Consider the following 16,080-nt stretch of genomic DNA (forward strand, 5'->3'; position numbering starts at 1 on the left):
TCCTAATTGTTCACTCTATCTGCGTGTTAACTTTCTGTGCTTCATGGACACCCAAATCCCTCTCATTCCCAACATTTACAAATCTCTCGTCTTTTAAGAAATATCCTGCGATCCTCATTCCAAACTGGCAATTTTACAAAAGGTGGAGAGCATTGAGCCCCTCCAACCTGTTCCAGCATTCAGTTAGATCATAGCTGATCTGTATCTTAACCACATTTACTCACTTTGTTTTTATAACGTTTAACCCTTTGTGTGAAGAAATGCTTCCTGAAATCCCCCTTGAACCGTCTCATCCTGATGGGCAGTTTCCCCATGTTGGTGGGAAGGCGGTTTAACATGGAGCAGCACCGCCATCTGCTGGCACTGCTATGAATGACCACTTGCACCGTCAGATGCCTTTAAACTGCAGGGCCTGATTTAGTGAGTCACGTACAAATCCAGCAGGGAATTCAGGAGAAACATCTTTACCCCGAGAGCGGTTAGAATGAGGAACTCACTACTATTCAATGAGAACAGGAAGAGGGAAGGGGTTAAAACAGAGAGTGGGCAGAGGGTCTTTGCCACCAGTTCAGCGCCGGACTCACTCTGACCTGGTTTGGGGATGGGTACGAGGCCCTTGTTTCAGGTGAAACTGTTTTAAAGTTGGACTCGATGGCAGCATTGGTATTCACCTGTACAGAAGCAAGAATCTCTAATGCAGGATTGTTCCTTTTCACTCAAGTCGATTATAAGCCAGACCCAGATATAAACTGTTGTAGGGTCGCCAAGTCGCCTATTTGTAATAGATGTGATGTACAGACAACTTTCTGTGGGGGTTCCCCACGCTGCTAACACACTGGTTTACACAGATCATGTGATCTTACATCGCCGGTCTATTCTTAAAGGCACAGTACAACATTTAACAAAACCATAATTACTACATAAACAAATACAACCTCTAACCAGGCTTTGTGCCTCGATTGTAGAGGGAGATCAGTCCTCATAGTGGGAGGAGAAACTTTCTTCACCGATCTTCACTGACGTCCCTGATTCAGGATACCGGATCCCGGGTTGTCTTCCTTCTCCAGGCAACACTCAATCTTCCAGCTCTGCTCTTCTGATTGAAACATCTTCAGACTGATGGCTCAGAGCCTCTGTCACCCCTTCCTCCGCAAATTGTGCCCCACAATCCTCTCAGACGGAGCTGACTGTTGACATGGCCTCACCACAGCTTCGAGGCTGCCTGACTCATGTACTGTCTCCGCAGCTCCATTCCTCAGACTGAGCAAGTGTTTCCCTGAGCGTTGCAGGAGAGGCCAGCAGGAGCTGTTCATCTTCCCACCGAGAAGCTGATTGGAGAGCGTCAAATCCGATTGCGGGAAAGATGTGCACGGAATTGGGAGGCAGCGACACTTTCCCGGACTTCACACAACCTGGGGAGGCTGGAGATGGGGGGAGGGGGTGGGGGGCAGTTGGTGAGGGCAGAGGGGGTGAAAAGTTGGCTTCTCCAGAAAGGGGCACAGATGGCGGGAGTGTTGAGGGAGGATAATGTGGGTCTCGGGGGGTGAGAGGAATTTGGAAAGGACATGAGGGGAGAGACAGAGAGAAACTAGAGACGGATGTGGGGGGCGAGGGGGTGATGGTTGATCGTTGGGCGAGGGGGCAGGAGGTTAGGGGCTGAGGCAGCTGAGAGGATGGTCTCAATATTACTGAAAAATAAATTTGTGAGCTCCTCACACTTGTTCAGGTTAAGGGGGCTGGGTGGGGAGCGGGGAGGGGGAGGAGTGGGTTGGCAGAGAGAGAAAAGGAAAGACTGTTATCAACCTGGCTTCATAACAGTGAAAATACTCCAGACACAATAAAGGGAGTCAGTTTGATTCAGGGACAAAATGCCTGACACTGGGTTGGTCTCTGATCACGTGAAGTCAAATCCAGGAAGTGCAGCCCTGAACGAGAATTGAAAGTGAAAGTGCTGGAACAGGGAAGGAGAGAGACTCTGAGCACTGAGATGGCGTCTGCAGATCTCACCCATGAGCTGACCTGCCCCATCTGCCTGGAGACGTTCACCGACCCGGTGTCTCTAGAATGTGAGCATCACTTCTGCAGGTCCTGCATCTCTCAGAGTTGGGACAAGGTCCCGGGAGATGTTTCCTGCCCCCAGTGTCGGCGGGTTTTCACCCAGAGGAACATCAGGACCGCTCGGACCCTGGGCAACATCGTGGAGAAGTTCAGGATGTTCAAGGTGAAGGTAACACAGCCAGAGGAGGAGTTTTACTGTCAGGAACACGGGGAGAAGCTGAAACTGTTCTGTGAAGAGGAGCAGAAAGCGATCTGTGTGGACTGCTGGAGTTCAGAACATCAAACTCACAAAGATCTACATATCAAAGAGGCTGTTCAGAAATACAAGGTACCAGATCACTGCTGCTGGCACAAGTAGACATGGAAGGGGCAAGGGGGAGGACTATTAAGGGAGAGAGGGTAGAGAGAGGGGGGAGGAGAGGGAGGTGGGGAGGGTTTGGGGGAGGAGAGGGTTGATGGAGAGGGAGGTTGAGGAGGATAATTGCAACAGTTAAAATTAAAAGACAGTTTCTATTTATCAATTTATCCCAGACGTTGACTGTAATCAGTCCTGAGAATTTCTCCTTCCCTACTTCACAAATGCCGGTGTACTGAAAAACAGCAAACACCTCCAGAAAGTCACACTGAGTGTTCCCCTTCACAAACCCCTTTGCGTCCTTTCTGTCTTTCAGAACAAGTTAGAAAAATCACTGGAGTTTCTGCAGAAGCAAATGGACCTCAGTCTTCAAAGTAAAAGAGAAGGAGAGGATGGGATTTTACAGATGAAGGTAGGATTGTTCCTTTAGGCTTTGTGTAAGGTTCCCTGTGTTTGTGATTGAGAGTGAATGAGCTTCTCACAGGGTGAGAGAGTTTTACTGAATGAAATGCAGTTTGTCGAAAGCACACTGCAGGCTGCTCTCTGAACTGCAATGTTAGGGACCGTCCACAAATTGATAATCATTATAACAACGAATAAACGACAAATTTTCTTTCTTCATCTAATCTGGAAGTTTGACTACAATCAATGATTTGAAGACATACTTTTCTACATTGCAAAGTGTCCATGTATCACTGATCCCCTCTCTCCTGCCAGGTTTCCCTTACAGATCACACAACTCACAGATATCCATTATCCTATATCTAAACAATCGGAGTCCCCGCCAATTAGATTCCAGTCTCTAACTCGCTCCCAGGCATCCATTATTCTATATATAAACCATCTGAATCCCTCCATTACATTCCAGTCTGTAATTCTCTCCCAGACATCCATTAATCTTTTTGTAAACAACCTGAAGCCTTCGATTAAATTCCAGTCTATAACTCATTCACTGGTATCCAATATTCTGAACATAAACCACCTGAATCCTTCGATCAAATTTCAGTCTTCAACTCACTCCATATAATCTATTATTTCATAATAAACCATTTGAATCATTTCATTATGTTTGGTTGTAACTCACTCCCACGTCGCTGATATTCCATCACGTCGGTCAGCCCGCAGTGTGATTATTGTTTGTCATCTTTTTTATGAACCTCTTTGTCCAGCCCAGTTTGTGTGTCAGTCAGTGACAAATCCAGTGTAAAATACATTATCATTCACAATGTAACTCTCAATTTAAACCGATGACAAATCCATTTTGGATACAAGGTTTTATCCTGTAGAGGGCGCACAGAGTCCAGAGACACTGGGATTATAGACGGTGTTTATTCCATCCTGTATTCAATGTGTTCCAGGCTCAAACTGATAGTCTGAGAAATGAAATCAACAGTGAACTTGAAAAGATGCACAAGTTCCTGTTTGAGAAGGAAGAGCTGATGAAAGCAGAGTTGGAGCGAAAAAGCAATAAAATATTGGAGGAAATGGAGAACAATTTAAAGAGAACCTTGGAACAAACGTCTGCTCTTGAAGTAACAATAATAGATCTTAAATCGAGGCTGGAGATACAAGAGGCCCCAGAGCTCCTGAAGGTACAAAGTGTCTCTCCCCTTGTACAGGGAATCTGACCGGACAATTAAATATCTGTCAGTGGGAGTGCAGGAAGGTAAATGGAGTAGTGGTATTGTCACTAGAGTACCGTTCCCAGGGTAATGTTCTGGTGACCTGGGTTTAAATCCCACCACAGGCAGATGGTGAAATTTGATTCCATAAACATGTGGAATTAAAAGTCTGATGATTATCAAGAAACCATTACTGATTGTTGTGAAAACCCATCTGGTTCAGTAATGCACTTTAGGGGAAGGAAATCTGCTGTCCTGAACTAATCTACCCTACATTTTACTCCAGGATCACAGCAATGTGGTTGACTCTTAAATGCTCTCTGAACTTGGGCAATAAATGCTGGCCAAGCCAGTGATGCCCAAGCCTGACGAATGAATGAAAATAACAAGCTCCCTCCCTGAGACCAGGAAAGTAGGAACCTGAAACATTCAGGGGGACTGAGGGCTGAAACACTGACTTTCAACCTCTGGGGCATGGGATAGGCCCCAATCTGATTGCTAGGATGCTTTTCTCTTTCTGCAAACAGTCAGGGTCCAACGGAAATGAGGTGAGGCAACCTCAGTGCAATTCCTATACACGGTGTAACCACGGTACTGATTGATGATTGGACTTAGAGAGGGCTGGGCTGGGAACTGGAGAAGTTTACACTGGTGCAGATGGGGCTCTTCTGAAGATGGGGTTAGGGTGCACTGGTGAAGCAGAGTAGGTAGAGTTTAAGTTGGTTAGAATGTGAGAGACAAGCCAAGCGTGCATTGGAATAATCCAGTCTAGAGGTGTAGATGAGGGTTTAATGAGCAGAGACAGGGGCAAAGTTAGGTATTATTACAGAGATAAACAGGTGATGTTAGTGATATTTCAGGAATTTGAGGTTGGAAGCTCATCGCACGTTCGAATGTGACTCCAAGATTGTGAACAGACTGACTTAATCTCAGACTATTGCCAGTCAGAAGGATGGAATCAGTGACTAGGGAATGGAGTTTTGAGCGAGGACCAAAACCAATGACTTCACTCTTCCCAGTATTTAACTGAAGGAAATTTCTGTTCATCCAGAACTGGATATCGGATAAGCAGTTTGACAAGTTAGCAACAGTGGGAGAGTTAGGAGAGGTGGTGGAGAGGTAGAACTGGGTGTCATCAGCATACATGTGAAAACTAACACTGTGCCTTCAGAAGATGGTGCCAAGGGGCAGCATGTAAATGAGATATAGGTGGGGGTCAAGGAAAGATCATTGGGGGACATCAGAGGTAAGGGTGCTGGAGTGAGAAGGGAGGTGAATCCAGGTTATTCTGTGGCTACAATTAAATAGATAAGGATGGATCCCGATGAGAGAAGTTCCATCCAGCTGGACCACAGTGGAGAGGAGTTGGAGGAGAATATTATGGTCAACCGTATGAAAGACTGCAGACAGGTGGAGAAAGATGAGGAGGGAAAGTTTACCTACGTCACAGACAGCTATTCAATCACATTCATTTCTGATTTTCATAAGAGCTGTTTCAGCATTGAGGCAGAGTTAAAACCTGATTGGAGGGATTCAAACAGAATTCAAACATGGACTTTGGAAAAGATGGGCATGGATTTGGGAGGAGATCAAGGACTTTGGAGAGGAAAGCGACATTGGCGATGGGATGGACGATTGCAAGGATGGTGGGGTCAAGAGTTGTTTATGGAGAGGTGGGTGCTGACACAAATTTAAAAGAGAAACACACAACACCCTAAGAGTGAGAATGGTTTACAATATCGGCTAACATGGGGATCAGGAGAGGAAGTTGGGGGATCAGTAATTTAGTGGGAATAGGATGGAGGGCACAGGAGGTGAGTCTCATGGACAAGATGAGCTCAGAGAGGGATTGAAGTGAAAAGTAAAATTCCTTTTCTGGCTGACTCCTTGTCTCGATTCTGTCTCTCTTCTTAATTTTTCCAAGAGATTTACATCAACAGCTCTTTAATCTGACTCAGTAATATCTATCATGTTTCTTTCCCCTCAGGACATTCAAGTTCTTTTGAAGAGGTAAGCAGATTTAAAGAAACTGTTGTGATTTGTTCACTGTTGTCTCTCTAACATGGACTGATTTCCAGGCCTGTTTTTACAGGAGTCAGATGGAGTTTCACAATCCTGGAGCTGCCTCCACTCAGTTACCTGTGGATATAATTGATGAACCATTCAAATACATCAATGTGTGGAGGGAAATGAGAACAGTGATTTCCCCAGGTATCATTCTCTGTATATCACCTTCTCCTTACTGTTATCCAGGTGACTAATGAGGTTTGATACACTGACCGTAGGATGATAAGACATAAGAGCAGGAGTAGGCCATTCGGCCCATTGAGCCTACTCCACCATCCGATAAGATCATGGCTGATCTGATTGTGGGCTAAACTCCCCTTTCCTGCCTGTCCCCCTCATATCCCTTAACTCCCTTGTCAATCAAAAAAATCTGTCTAACTCAGCCTTAAATATATTCCAAGACCCAGCCTCCACTGCTCTCTGTGGAAGAGAATTCCAAATACTAATGACCCTCTGAGAGAAGAAATTTCTCTTCTTCTCTGTCTTAAACTCTAAATCCCTTATTTTTAACCTATGTCCCATATTTTTAGATTCCCACAAGGGATGAAACACCCTCCCAGCATCTACCCTGCCAAACCTCCTCAAAATCTTATATGTTTCAATAAGATCACCTCTCATTCTTCTAAACTCCAATGGGTACAGGCGCAACCTGCTAAACCATTGCTCATAAGGCAACCTCTTCATCTCAGGAAACAGCCGAGTGAACCATCTCTGAACTGCTTCCAAAGCAACTATATCCCTCCGAAGTAAGGAGATCAAAACTGTTCACAGTGTTCCAGATGTGGTCTCACCAATGCCCTGTACAATTGGAGCAAGACACCCCTCCTTTTAACCTCCATCCCTCTTGCAATGAAGTCCAACATTTCATTTGCCTGACTAATTACTTGCCGTACCTGCATGTTAGCCTTTTGTGATTCATGTACAAGGACACCCAGATCCCCTGTACTTCAGCATTCTGCAGTCTCTCTCCGTTTAAATAATGTTTGTATGGTAGTACAGAACTTGAGTATAGCTGAAAAAAGTGATATTTGTCAAAGCTTTTCATCTTGCATTCATCAGGACAATTCTCAAAATAAAACAATTTAAGGGAAAACAACGAATTTATACTGTAGAAGAGGAGGGTGCTGTTTGGTTGGCAAGCAGGCTCTGATTGGCAGAGGCATTTCCATAGAGAATAAACAAGTTGATGGTGACTGACAGTTAACTGCCAAGCATTGTTTGAAATTTAAACCAGGTAGCTTGACTCTGATTGGTCAAAGCATTGCCCTGAGCAATGAACCAGTGACTTATTTTGTTTATCTCAAACAGGAGCATTGTGTGTCTGTGTCCTTTCTGCCTGCAAAGAACAGGGCCCTGTGTATTAATATATGTCGCTTCCAGTACATGCTGCAAGCCCGACTGACAATCTTAAATTGGGTGTCAGCTTAATGCTTCGCACATATGTGGATGATATCTTCGCCGTATTTAAATCCGCAGCTGCAAGTAATAATTTCCTCACATGTCTTAATGTCTCCATCCTGCACTCAAATTCACCTTTGAAATAAAGCAGTCAAATGAATTTCCCTTTCTTAACGTAGTTGATTAGGAATTTGCCTGGGGATTCTCTACCACGGTCTACAACAAACCTGCCTTCACTGGTCAATATACGGGTTGGGATTGTTACACTTCCTCTCGCTATAACATTGGTCTTATCGGTAACCTTGTAAATGGGGCCTGAGCCATTTGCTCACCATGCGAGCTTGATGCTGAACTCGGGCGAATCAAACGCATCCTGTGGGATAATAGCCACCCTGATAGGATCGTTTTGCACTGTACACTGCACAAACTCACAAACGGGCCCAAGGTGGTCACTTACGTCCCTGAAATGTGCCCAGTCTAGATTACCGTACACAACCAGCCCGTGCTTGTAAAACTCAAAACACAGCGTCCAACATTAGGTGTGATTCCGTGATTGGACAACATTTGTTGAATAATCCTCATTGTGCTAAGAATTACGCTGACAAACAATTTAAGATTGTCAGTCAGGTTCGCAGTCTGGCACATTTGCGTGTCCTGGAAGCTACATATATTAATACACAGGGCCCTGTTCTTTCCAGACAGAATGAACTTGTACACATATTGTGCCTGTTTCAGCTAAACAAAAAAAGTGACAGCCATTCGCTGGTTCATTCTTCAGGGCAATGTCTTGACCAATCAGAGTCAAGTTGCCTTGTTTAAATTTCAAACAATGCTTGTCAGTTAACTGTCAGTCATCCTTGACTGGTGCATTCTCCATGGCAATGCCTCTGCCAATCAAAGTCAACTTGCCAACCAATGAGGTATTCTTGCGAATTATCCTGAGGAGTGCAAGTCAAAAAGCTTCCACAATGTCTCTTCTTTCAGCAATACTTAAAGAATATTTCGAGTTTCTATTCTTCCTGCCAACATGGACAACTGCAAATTTCCCCATATTATTCTCCATCTGTCAAATTTTCACCCACTCACATCACCTACCTATATTGGTTTGTGGACTCTTTAGCTCTAATTTCCGTGGAGAATGAAGGGCCATGTGTCTTTTCCAAAATGTTGCCGGAGCCTTGAATCTAGAAATCCCGACCCCGTATCCGGCACACACCATTTTTTCTGGAGCGTGGTGGGAAATATTTTGCACATGTGCGATTCATGGAGGCAGTGGCCCCTTTAAAAGTGCCGATGCCTTCACTCAGTAGCAATTTTTGTCACCAAAGATTTCTGAAACAACCTGTGGGATTTTCACATTTGAGGAAAATTTCTAAAGCTGCTGGAGGACTTTGCAGAGGTCAGGTACCCTTTTGGAGAGGTCAGGTACAGTTTTGGGCTCTTGAAGAATAGACATGAATGTGCGTAAGAGGTGGATAAGGTTTGCGGAACTCTCAAGCTGTCAAGTTATTTAATTCCTCTGCTCTTTAACTTTTGAAAAAAACCAGCCTGCTGTGTCCCTCAGTTGAAATAAAAATGCTGTTCGTAATTTCAAAAGCTGTTTGCTGACAGAAGCCTGAAGGCTATCATTATGTTATCCTTGCTGTTTGACTGCTTGCTGAAGTATCATTATCATAGTCGAGGGCCTGTAAGTTCATAATTTGGTTGGCATGCCTCAAGAGGTTATAAACCATTGGTTGTCTTTGATGTGAGGCTATGATCACAAATGTTTATTTTCATAACGAATTAAGTATTTGAAGGTTTTTAAGTGTATTAAATAGGATTTTAACAATGAGAATGTTTTTTTGTCTAGCGTGAAGTCTGCAATTGATACTTAGAATTTTAATTTTTTCCATCTCAGCATAGCTCCTGAGGTCCTCCCAAGGGTGAGTTAGCATGGAGGGTTAGTAGAGGGCCCTAGGTTGGCATGGTGGGTCTGAGGTACCATTGGGTTGGGTAGAGGAGTGAAGATTGGGAAGAGGTGACATGGATGGGACATGGGGAGTGTGTCGAGGTGAGAGGGTCTGAAGCAAGGGCTAGAGGGGGATTTTTGTGCTTATTATAACTGGGACAAAGCCCCAGAGCACCGAGGTGGGCCTTTTAAACAGCCCGCCTGGCACCTGACTGCCCCTGTGGCTGCCTCCACACTGTCTCCAGGGTCAGTCGGCCCAACACGAGCATGCACCAGGCCTCCTGCAGTGAAAATGCAGCAGTTCAGGGCAGTTTCTCCCAAGTCGGAGATGTGAGATTTCCCAGCTCCTCCCACCTGACTCGGAAGCAAAATTTTGAGCCTTTGTGTCCTGCTTACGACTTGCTTTTCTACTTATCTTTGTGTCATCAGCAAATTTAGCCACCATACACTCAGTCCCTTCATACACGACAAGAACATAAGTCGTATATAGATGAGGCCCCAGCACCGAATCTTGTGGCAATCCACTGGCTACAAATTGCCAACCTGAAAATGACCCATCTATCTCAACTCTGTTTCCGGTTAGTTAGCCAATCCTCTGTCCATGCTGATATATCACTCCCAACACCATGAGCTCTTATCTTATGCAAGGAACTTGTTCCCCGGCAACTTATCAAATGCGTTTTGGAAATCCAAATACACAGAATCAAAGATTCACGCAGTGCAGAAGAGGCCCTTCGGCCCATCGAGTCTGCACCGACACATGAGAAACACCTGCCCTACCTACCTAATCCCATTTACCAGCACTTGACCCATAGCCTGGAATGTTATGACGTGCCAAGCGCTCATTCAGGTACTTTTTAAAGGATATGAGGCAACCCGCCTCCACCACCCTCCCAGGCAGTGCATTCCAGACCGTCACCACCCTCTGGGTAAAAAAGTTTTTCCACACATCCCCCCTAAACCTCCTGCCCCTCACCTTAAACTTATGTCCCCTTGTGACTGACCCTTCATCTAAGGGGAACAGCTGCTCCCTATCCAACCTGTCCATGCCCCTGATAATCTTGTACACCTCGATCAGGTCGCCCCTCAGTCTTCTCTGCTCCAATGAAAACAACCCAAGTCGATCCAACCTCTCTTCATAACTTAAATGTTTCATCCCAGGCAACATCCTGGTGAATCTCCTCTGCACCCCCTCCAGTGCAATCACATCCTTCATATAATGTGGTGATCAGAACTGCACACAGTACTCCAGCTGTGGCCTCACCAAGGTTCTATACAACTCCAACATGACCTCCCTACTTTTGTAATCTATGCCTCGACTGATAAAGGCAAGTGTCCCATACGCCTTTTTCACCACCCCACTAACATGCCCCTCCACCTTCAGAGATGTATGGACACACACGCCAATGTCCCTTTGTTCCTCAGAACTTCCTAGTGTCATGCCGTTCATTGAATACTTCCTTGTCAAATTACTCCTCCCAATGTGTATCACCTCGCACTTTGCAGGGTTAAATTCAGCCGGCACTCACACGCTGGTCTGAAACGGCCTCTTTCTGTGAATCAGAGAACCACCAAATCTTTACAACATAGGAGGAGATCATTCGGCCCATTGTGCTTGTGCTGGGTCACTGCAAGAACAATTAGCCAGTCCCACCCTTCCACTTTCCTACATAGTCCTGCAAATGTTTCCTCTTCAGATAATGTTCATTCTCTATGAAAGCCAGGAGTGAAATGGAATCCATCACAGTGCATTCCAGATCCTAAACACTCACTGCGTGAGAAAGGTTTTATTCCAGCTGCTGTTGTTTGTTTTGTCTGTTTGCCTCACCTTAGTAACCCAGAGACCCAGGGTAATGCTCTGGGGACCTGGGTTCGAATCCCATCACAGCAGATGGTGGAAATTGAACTGAATACAAATCTGGAATTTTTTGTGCGTTACCACGGAACCATTGGCGATTGTTGTAAAAACCCATCTTGTTCACTAATGTCCTTTAGGGAAGGAAATCTGCTGTCATTATCTGGTCTGGCCTACATGTGACTCCAGAACCACACCAATGTGATTGATTCTTAAAAATGCCCCCTGAACAAGCCAGGGATTGGCAATAAATGCTGGCCTAGCCAGTGACAGCCACATCCCATGTTCTTCCTAAAATGAATCACTTCACATTCCTCAGCGTTCAACTTCATCTTCCCCTTGTCCACCCATCCTAACAGCCTGTCCATGTCCATTTGAGCTTCTACACTCTCCTCCTCACAGTTCACAATATTTCCAAGTTCCGTGTCATTTTGAAACTGTGCCCCGGACATCAAGGGTTCGGCCATGAATGTACATCAGGAAGAGCTGGGGTCCTAACGCTGCCCCCTGTGGAATCCCGCTGTACAATCGGGATTTTCCAGCCTCCCGGTGGGAATCTCCAAGGAAGTTTCAGAGCAGCCATTTTATTGAGATAACTCGAGCCATTCTCGGCAATTTGGATCTGCGTTTTCACTGGTCTCTCTCCTCTCATGGAGTGGAAGTCCTGGTGGGAATTTGGCTGTCGGCCATGTTACCTCATCGCTGGATCAAGGACTGATTCAGAGTCAGAAGGAGCAAATTTAAGCTCCATTCCAGAACCTTGAGCAGAAAATCCAGACTCACACTCCGGTGCAGGACTGAGGAAGTGCTGCAGCGCCGTCTCTTAGCTGAGGCTTTGCACCTTCTTAGCTGGAGATCCGTAGGTCCGTGGCAGGAGTTTGAGGAAGAGCAGCAGAGCTCTCCCCCTTGTCCTGACTGAGATCGCAGAGGGGGTTGTAGAGCTGGAGGAGGTCACAGAGATAAAGAGGGGGGAGGCCATGTAGACATGGGAGGGGGAATTTGAAGATTGAGACGTTGCTGGTCCAGAAGGCGATGTGCGTCAGTGAGCACGCGGGGGGTGGGTGAATGGGTCTCAGTGGGAGTTAGGGTGTGGGCAGCAGAGTTTTGAAGTTATCAACATTGGCCAGGAAGTGTCAGAATCCAGCAGGCTGGGCTCAGGAACGGGGACCGAGTTCCTACAACTTGTCATAACTGAGTTGTACTGGAGTGAGCTCTTTATTTTAAATAAATTGATGCAGATCGGTGCTGAGTAAATAGGGCTGAGGGAATGGGGAGACGTTTCTTCAGGTTCTCTGTGTCTGAGCTTCCACAGTTCTGGGGCTGAGGGAAGTGCTGATGACCCATCACCGTCTGTACACGTCTCGTGATTCACTCCTGTTTTTCTTATAATAACAGCTTCCCATTCGTGTTCCCTTCCAGTTCCAGCATCTCTCACCCTGGACCCAGAGACAGCACACAATCTACTCAACATTTCCCAGGATCTGACTAGTGTGAGCCTCAGAAATAAGAAGCAAAATCTTCCTGATCAGCCACAGAGATTTGATTGCTATTATTATGTTTTGAGCTCACAGAGTTTCACATCAGGGAGACATTACTGGGAGGTGGGTCTTGGAATGAAGTCTCAGTGGGTTGTGGGTGTTTGCAGAGAGTCTATCAACAGGAAAACAAATATCACACGTTCACCTGATAATGGATTCTGGGTCATCGCCCGATTTCCTGATTGCAAATCATTGAAAATCCCAGATGTCATCTCCCAGCTGAAAGTGAAACCCCGGAAGGTGGGAGTTTACCTGGACTATGAGGGAGGACGAGTGTCATTTTACGATGCTGAGGACATGTCTCACCTGCACACGTTCACTGACACATTCACTGAGAAACTCTATCCCATCTTTAATCCTTGTAAGACTAACACTGCTGATGACACTGATCCACTCAGATTGCTCACTGGATAACCCAGTGGAGTTAATGCAGTGAGGATAACACAATGGGGTTAATACAGTAGGGCTAACACAGTGGAATTAATACAGTAGGGTTAATACAGTGGGGTTAATACAGTGAGGCTAACCCAGTGGGGCTAACACAGTGAGGCTAAAACAGTGAGGCTAACACAGTAGGGTTAACACAGTGGGGCTAATACCGGGGTTAATACAGTGGGGCTAACAATGGGGTTAATACAGTGGGGTTAATACAGTGAGGCTAACACAGTGGGGCTAACACAGTGGGGTTAACACAGTAGGGTTAATACAGTGGGGTTAATACACTGGGGCTAACACAGCGGTGTTAACACAGGGGTTAACACAGTGAGGTTAACACAGCGGGGTAAACACAGTGGGGTTAACACAGTGAGGTTAACGCAGTGGGGTTAACACAGTGGGGTTAACACAGTGGGGTTAACACAGCGGGGTTAACACAGTGGGGTTAACACAGCGGGGTTAACACAGTGAGGTTAACACAGCGGTGTTAACACAGTGGGGTTAACACAGTGAGGTTAACACAGTGGGATAAACACAGTGGGATTAACACAGTGGGGATAACACAGTGGGGTTAACACAGTGGGGTTAACACGGTGAGGTTAACACGGTGGGGTTAACACTGTGGCGTTAGCACAGTGAGGTTAACACAGTGAGGTTAACACAGTGGGGTTAACACAGTGGGGTTAACACAGTGAAGTTAACACAGTGAGATTACACAGTGGGATTAACACAGTGGGGTTAACACAGTGGGGTTAACACAGTGAGGTTAAGGGAGTGGGGGTATATGTATAACACAGTAGGGTTAATACAGTGGGGTTAATACAGTGGGGCTAACACAGCGGTGTTAACACAGTGGGGTTAACACAGTGGGGTTAACACAGGGTGGTTAACACAGTGAAGTTAACACAGTGAGGTTAACACAGTGGGATTAACACAGTGGGATTAACACAGTAGGGTTAACACAGTGAGGTTAAGACAGTGGGGTTAACACAGTGGGGTTAACACAGTGAGGTTAACACAGCGAGGTTTACACAGCGGTGTTAACACAGTGGGGTTAACACAGTGAGGTTAACACAGCGGGGTTAACACAGTGAGGTTAACACAGCGGGGTTAACACAGTGGGGTTAACCCAGTGGGCACGGTTTCTGAAGTCGGAGCTGTGGCGAGCAGCCTGCCCCAGTGCCCGAGGAACTCACGGTTCCCCAATTCTCCGCCATGTGCTGTGGGGGACTGAGTGTGTTTGTTGTAGTTGTTTACTCTGTAAATTTAATTCACATTCTCTACTCGTCCCTGTCTGACCCTGTCTGAACCGACTGGGACCCAGACACATTGGACTGAAATAAAATGAAATGAAATAACCCCCTGATTGTGCTAAATGTGTCCCGCTCCCAAGCTGTGGGGAGGTGGAGGTTTAGTGGTATTGCCACTGGGCTAGTATTCCAGAGACAAAGGGGAATGATCTGGGAACCTGGGGATTAAATTCCCCTACAGCAGAGGGTGAAATTTGAACTCAATAAAAATCTGGAATTAAAAGTCTGATGATGTCTCTAAATCCATTGCTGATTGTCAAAAAAGCCCATCTGGTTTAATAATGTCCTTTAATGAAGGAAATTCTGCTGTCCTTACCTGCTCTGGCCTATGTGTGACTCCAGACCACCAGCAATGTGGTTGAATTTTAAATGCCCTCTAAACAAGGGCAATTATAGATGGGCAATAAATGCTGGCCTAACCAGTCACCCTCACATCCCATGAATGAATAAAATCAATCTTATTGTGAATCTGAATTCATTTTCTCCAGTTAATAAATGTTTTATTTGTAGACTGGACTGACACCGGGTGTGCTGATTGTTGATTGAGAGAATGAGTAGAAAGAATGAGGAAGGAGAATATAAGAAATAGATACAGGAGTAGGACACATGGCCATTCAGTAAGAGCCTGGCTGAACATCAACATCAAATCCACTTTCTCACCCTATCCCCCTGTCACTTCATTCTCTTTGTAACCAAGAATATATCGATCTCGGTGTTGAATCTACTCATTGACAGCTCACTGGGACAGAGAACTCCAAAGATTCACAACTCTCTTAGTGAAGAAGTTTCTCCTCATATAAATAAAAACAAAAAACTACTGCGGATGCTGGAAATCCAAAATAAAAACAGAATTACCTGGAAAAACTCAGCAGGTCTGGCACCATCGGCGGAGAAGAAAAGAGTTGACGTTTCGAGTCCTCGTGACCCTTCGGCAGAACTGAGTAAAGTTAGGAGAGGGGTGAAATATAAGCTGGTTTAAGGTTGGGGGAGGGGAGAGAAGTTGCGGGGGGGGTGGTGGTTGTAGGGACAAGCAAGCAGTGATAGGAGCAGATAATCAAAAGATGTCACAGACAAAAGGAACAAAGAGGTGTTAAAGGTGGTGATATTATCTAAGAAAATGTGCTAATTAAGAATGGATGGCAGGACACTCAAGGTACAGCTCTAGTGGGGGTGGGGTGGAAAGACTGACGACAGGGTATTACAGTTATAGATTTAAAAATAATGGAAATAGATGGGAAAACAAAAATTTATATAAATTATTGGAAAAAACAAAAGGGAGGGGGAAGAAACGGGAAGGGGGTGGGGATGGGGGAGGGAGTTTAAGATCTAAAGTTGTTGAATTCAATATTCAGCCCAGAAGGCTGTAAAGTGCCTAGTCGGAAGATGAGGTGCTGTTCCTCCAGTTTGCGTTGGGCGTCACTGAAACAATGCAGCAAGCCAAGGACAGACATGTGGGCAAGAGAGCAGGGTGGCGTGTTAAAATGGCAAGCG

The 16,080-nt window shown here is 45.6% G+C and overlaps 1 protein-coding gene across 1 annotated transcript; it reads left to right on the plus strand.

Moving 5' to 3' along the window:
• Positions 1-1,769: 1,769 nt before the first annotated feature.
• LOC144695337 (nuclear factor 7, brain-like) lies at positions 1,770-15,098 on the plus strand. Its single transcript, XM_078566237.1, has 6 exons — positions 1,770-2,386; positions 2,730-2,825; positions 3,772-4,005; positions 6,023-6,045; positions 6,128-6,246; positions 12,726-15,098. Exons 1-6 carry the CDS (start codon positions 1,988-1,990, stop codon positions 13,256-13,258), a joined length of 1,404 nt encoding a protein of 467 aa, XP_078422363.1. The 5' UTR covers positions 1,770-1,987; the 3' UTR covers positions 13,259-15,098.
• The last annotated feature ends 982 nt before the right edge of the window (positions 15,099-16,080 follow it).

This window comes from Cetorhinus maximus, chromosome 21 (genome assembly GCF_964194155.1).
Source record: "Cetorhinus maximus chromosome 21, sCetMax3.hap1.1, whole genome shotgun sequence".
NCBI lineage: Eukaryota > Metazoa > Chordata > Chondrichthyes > Lamniformes > Cetorhinidae > Cetorhinus > Cetorhinus maximus.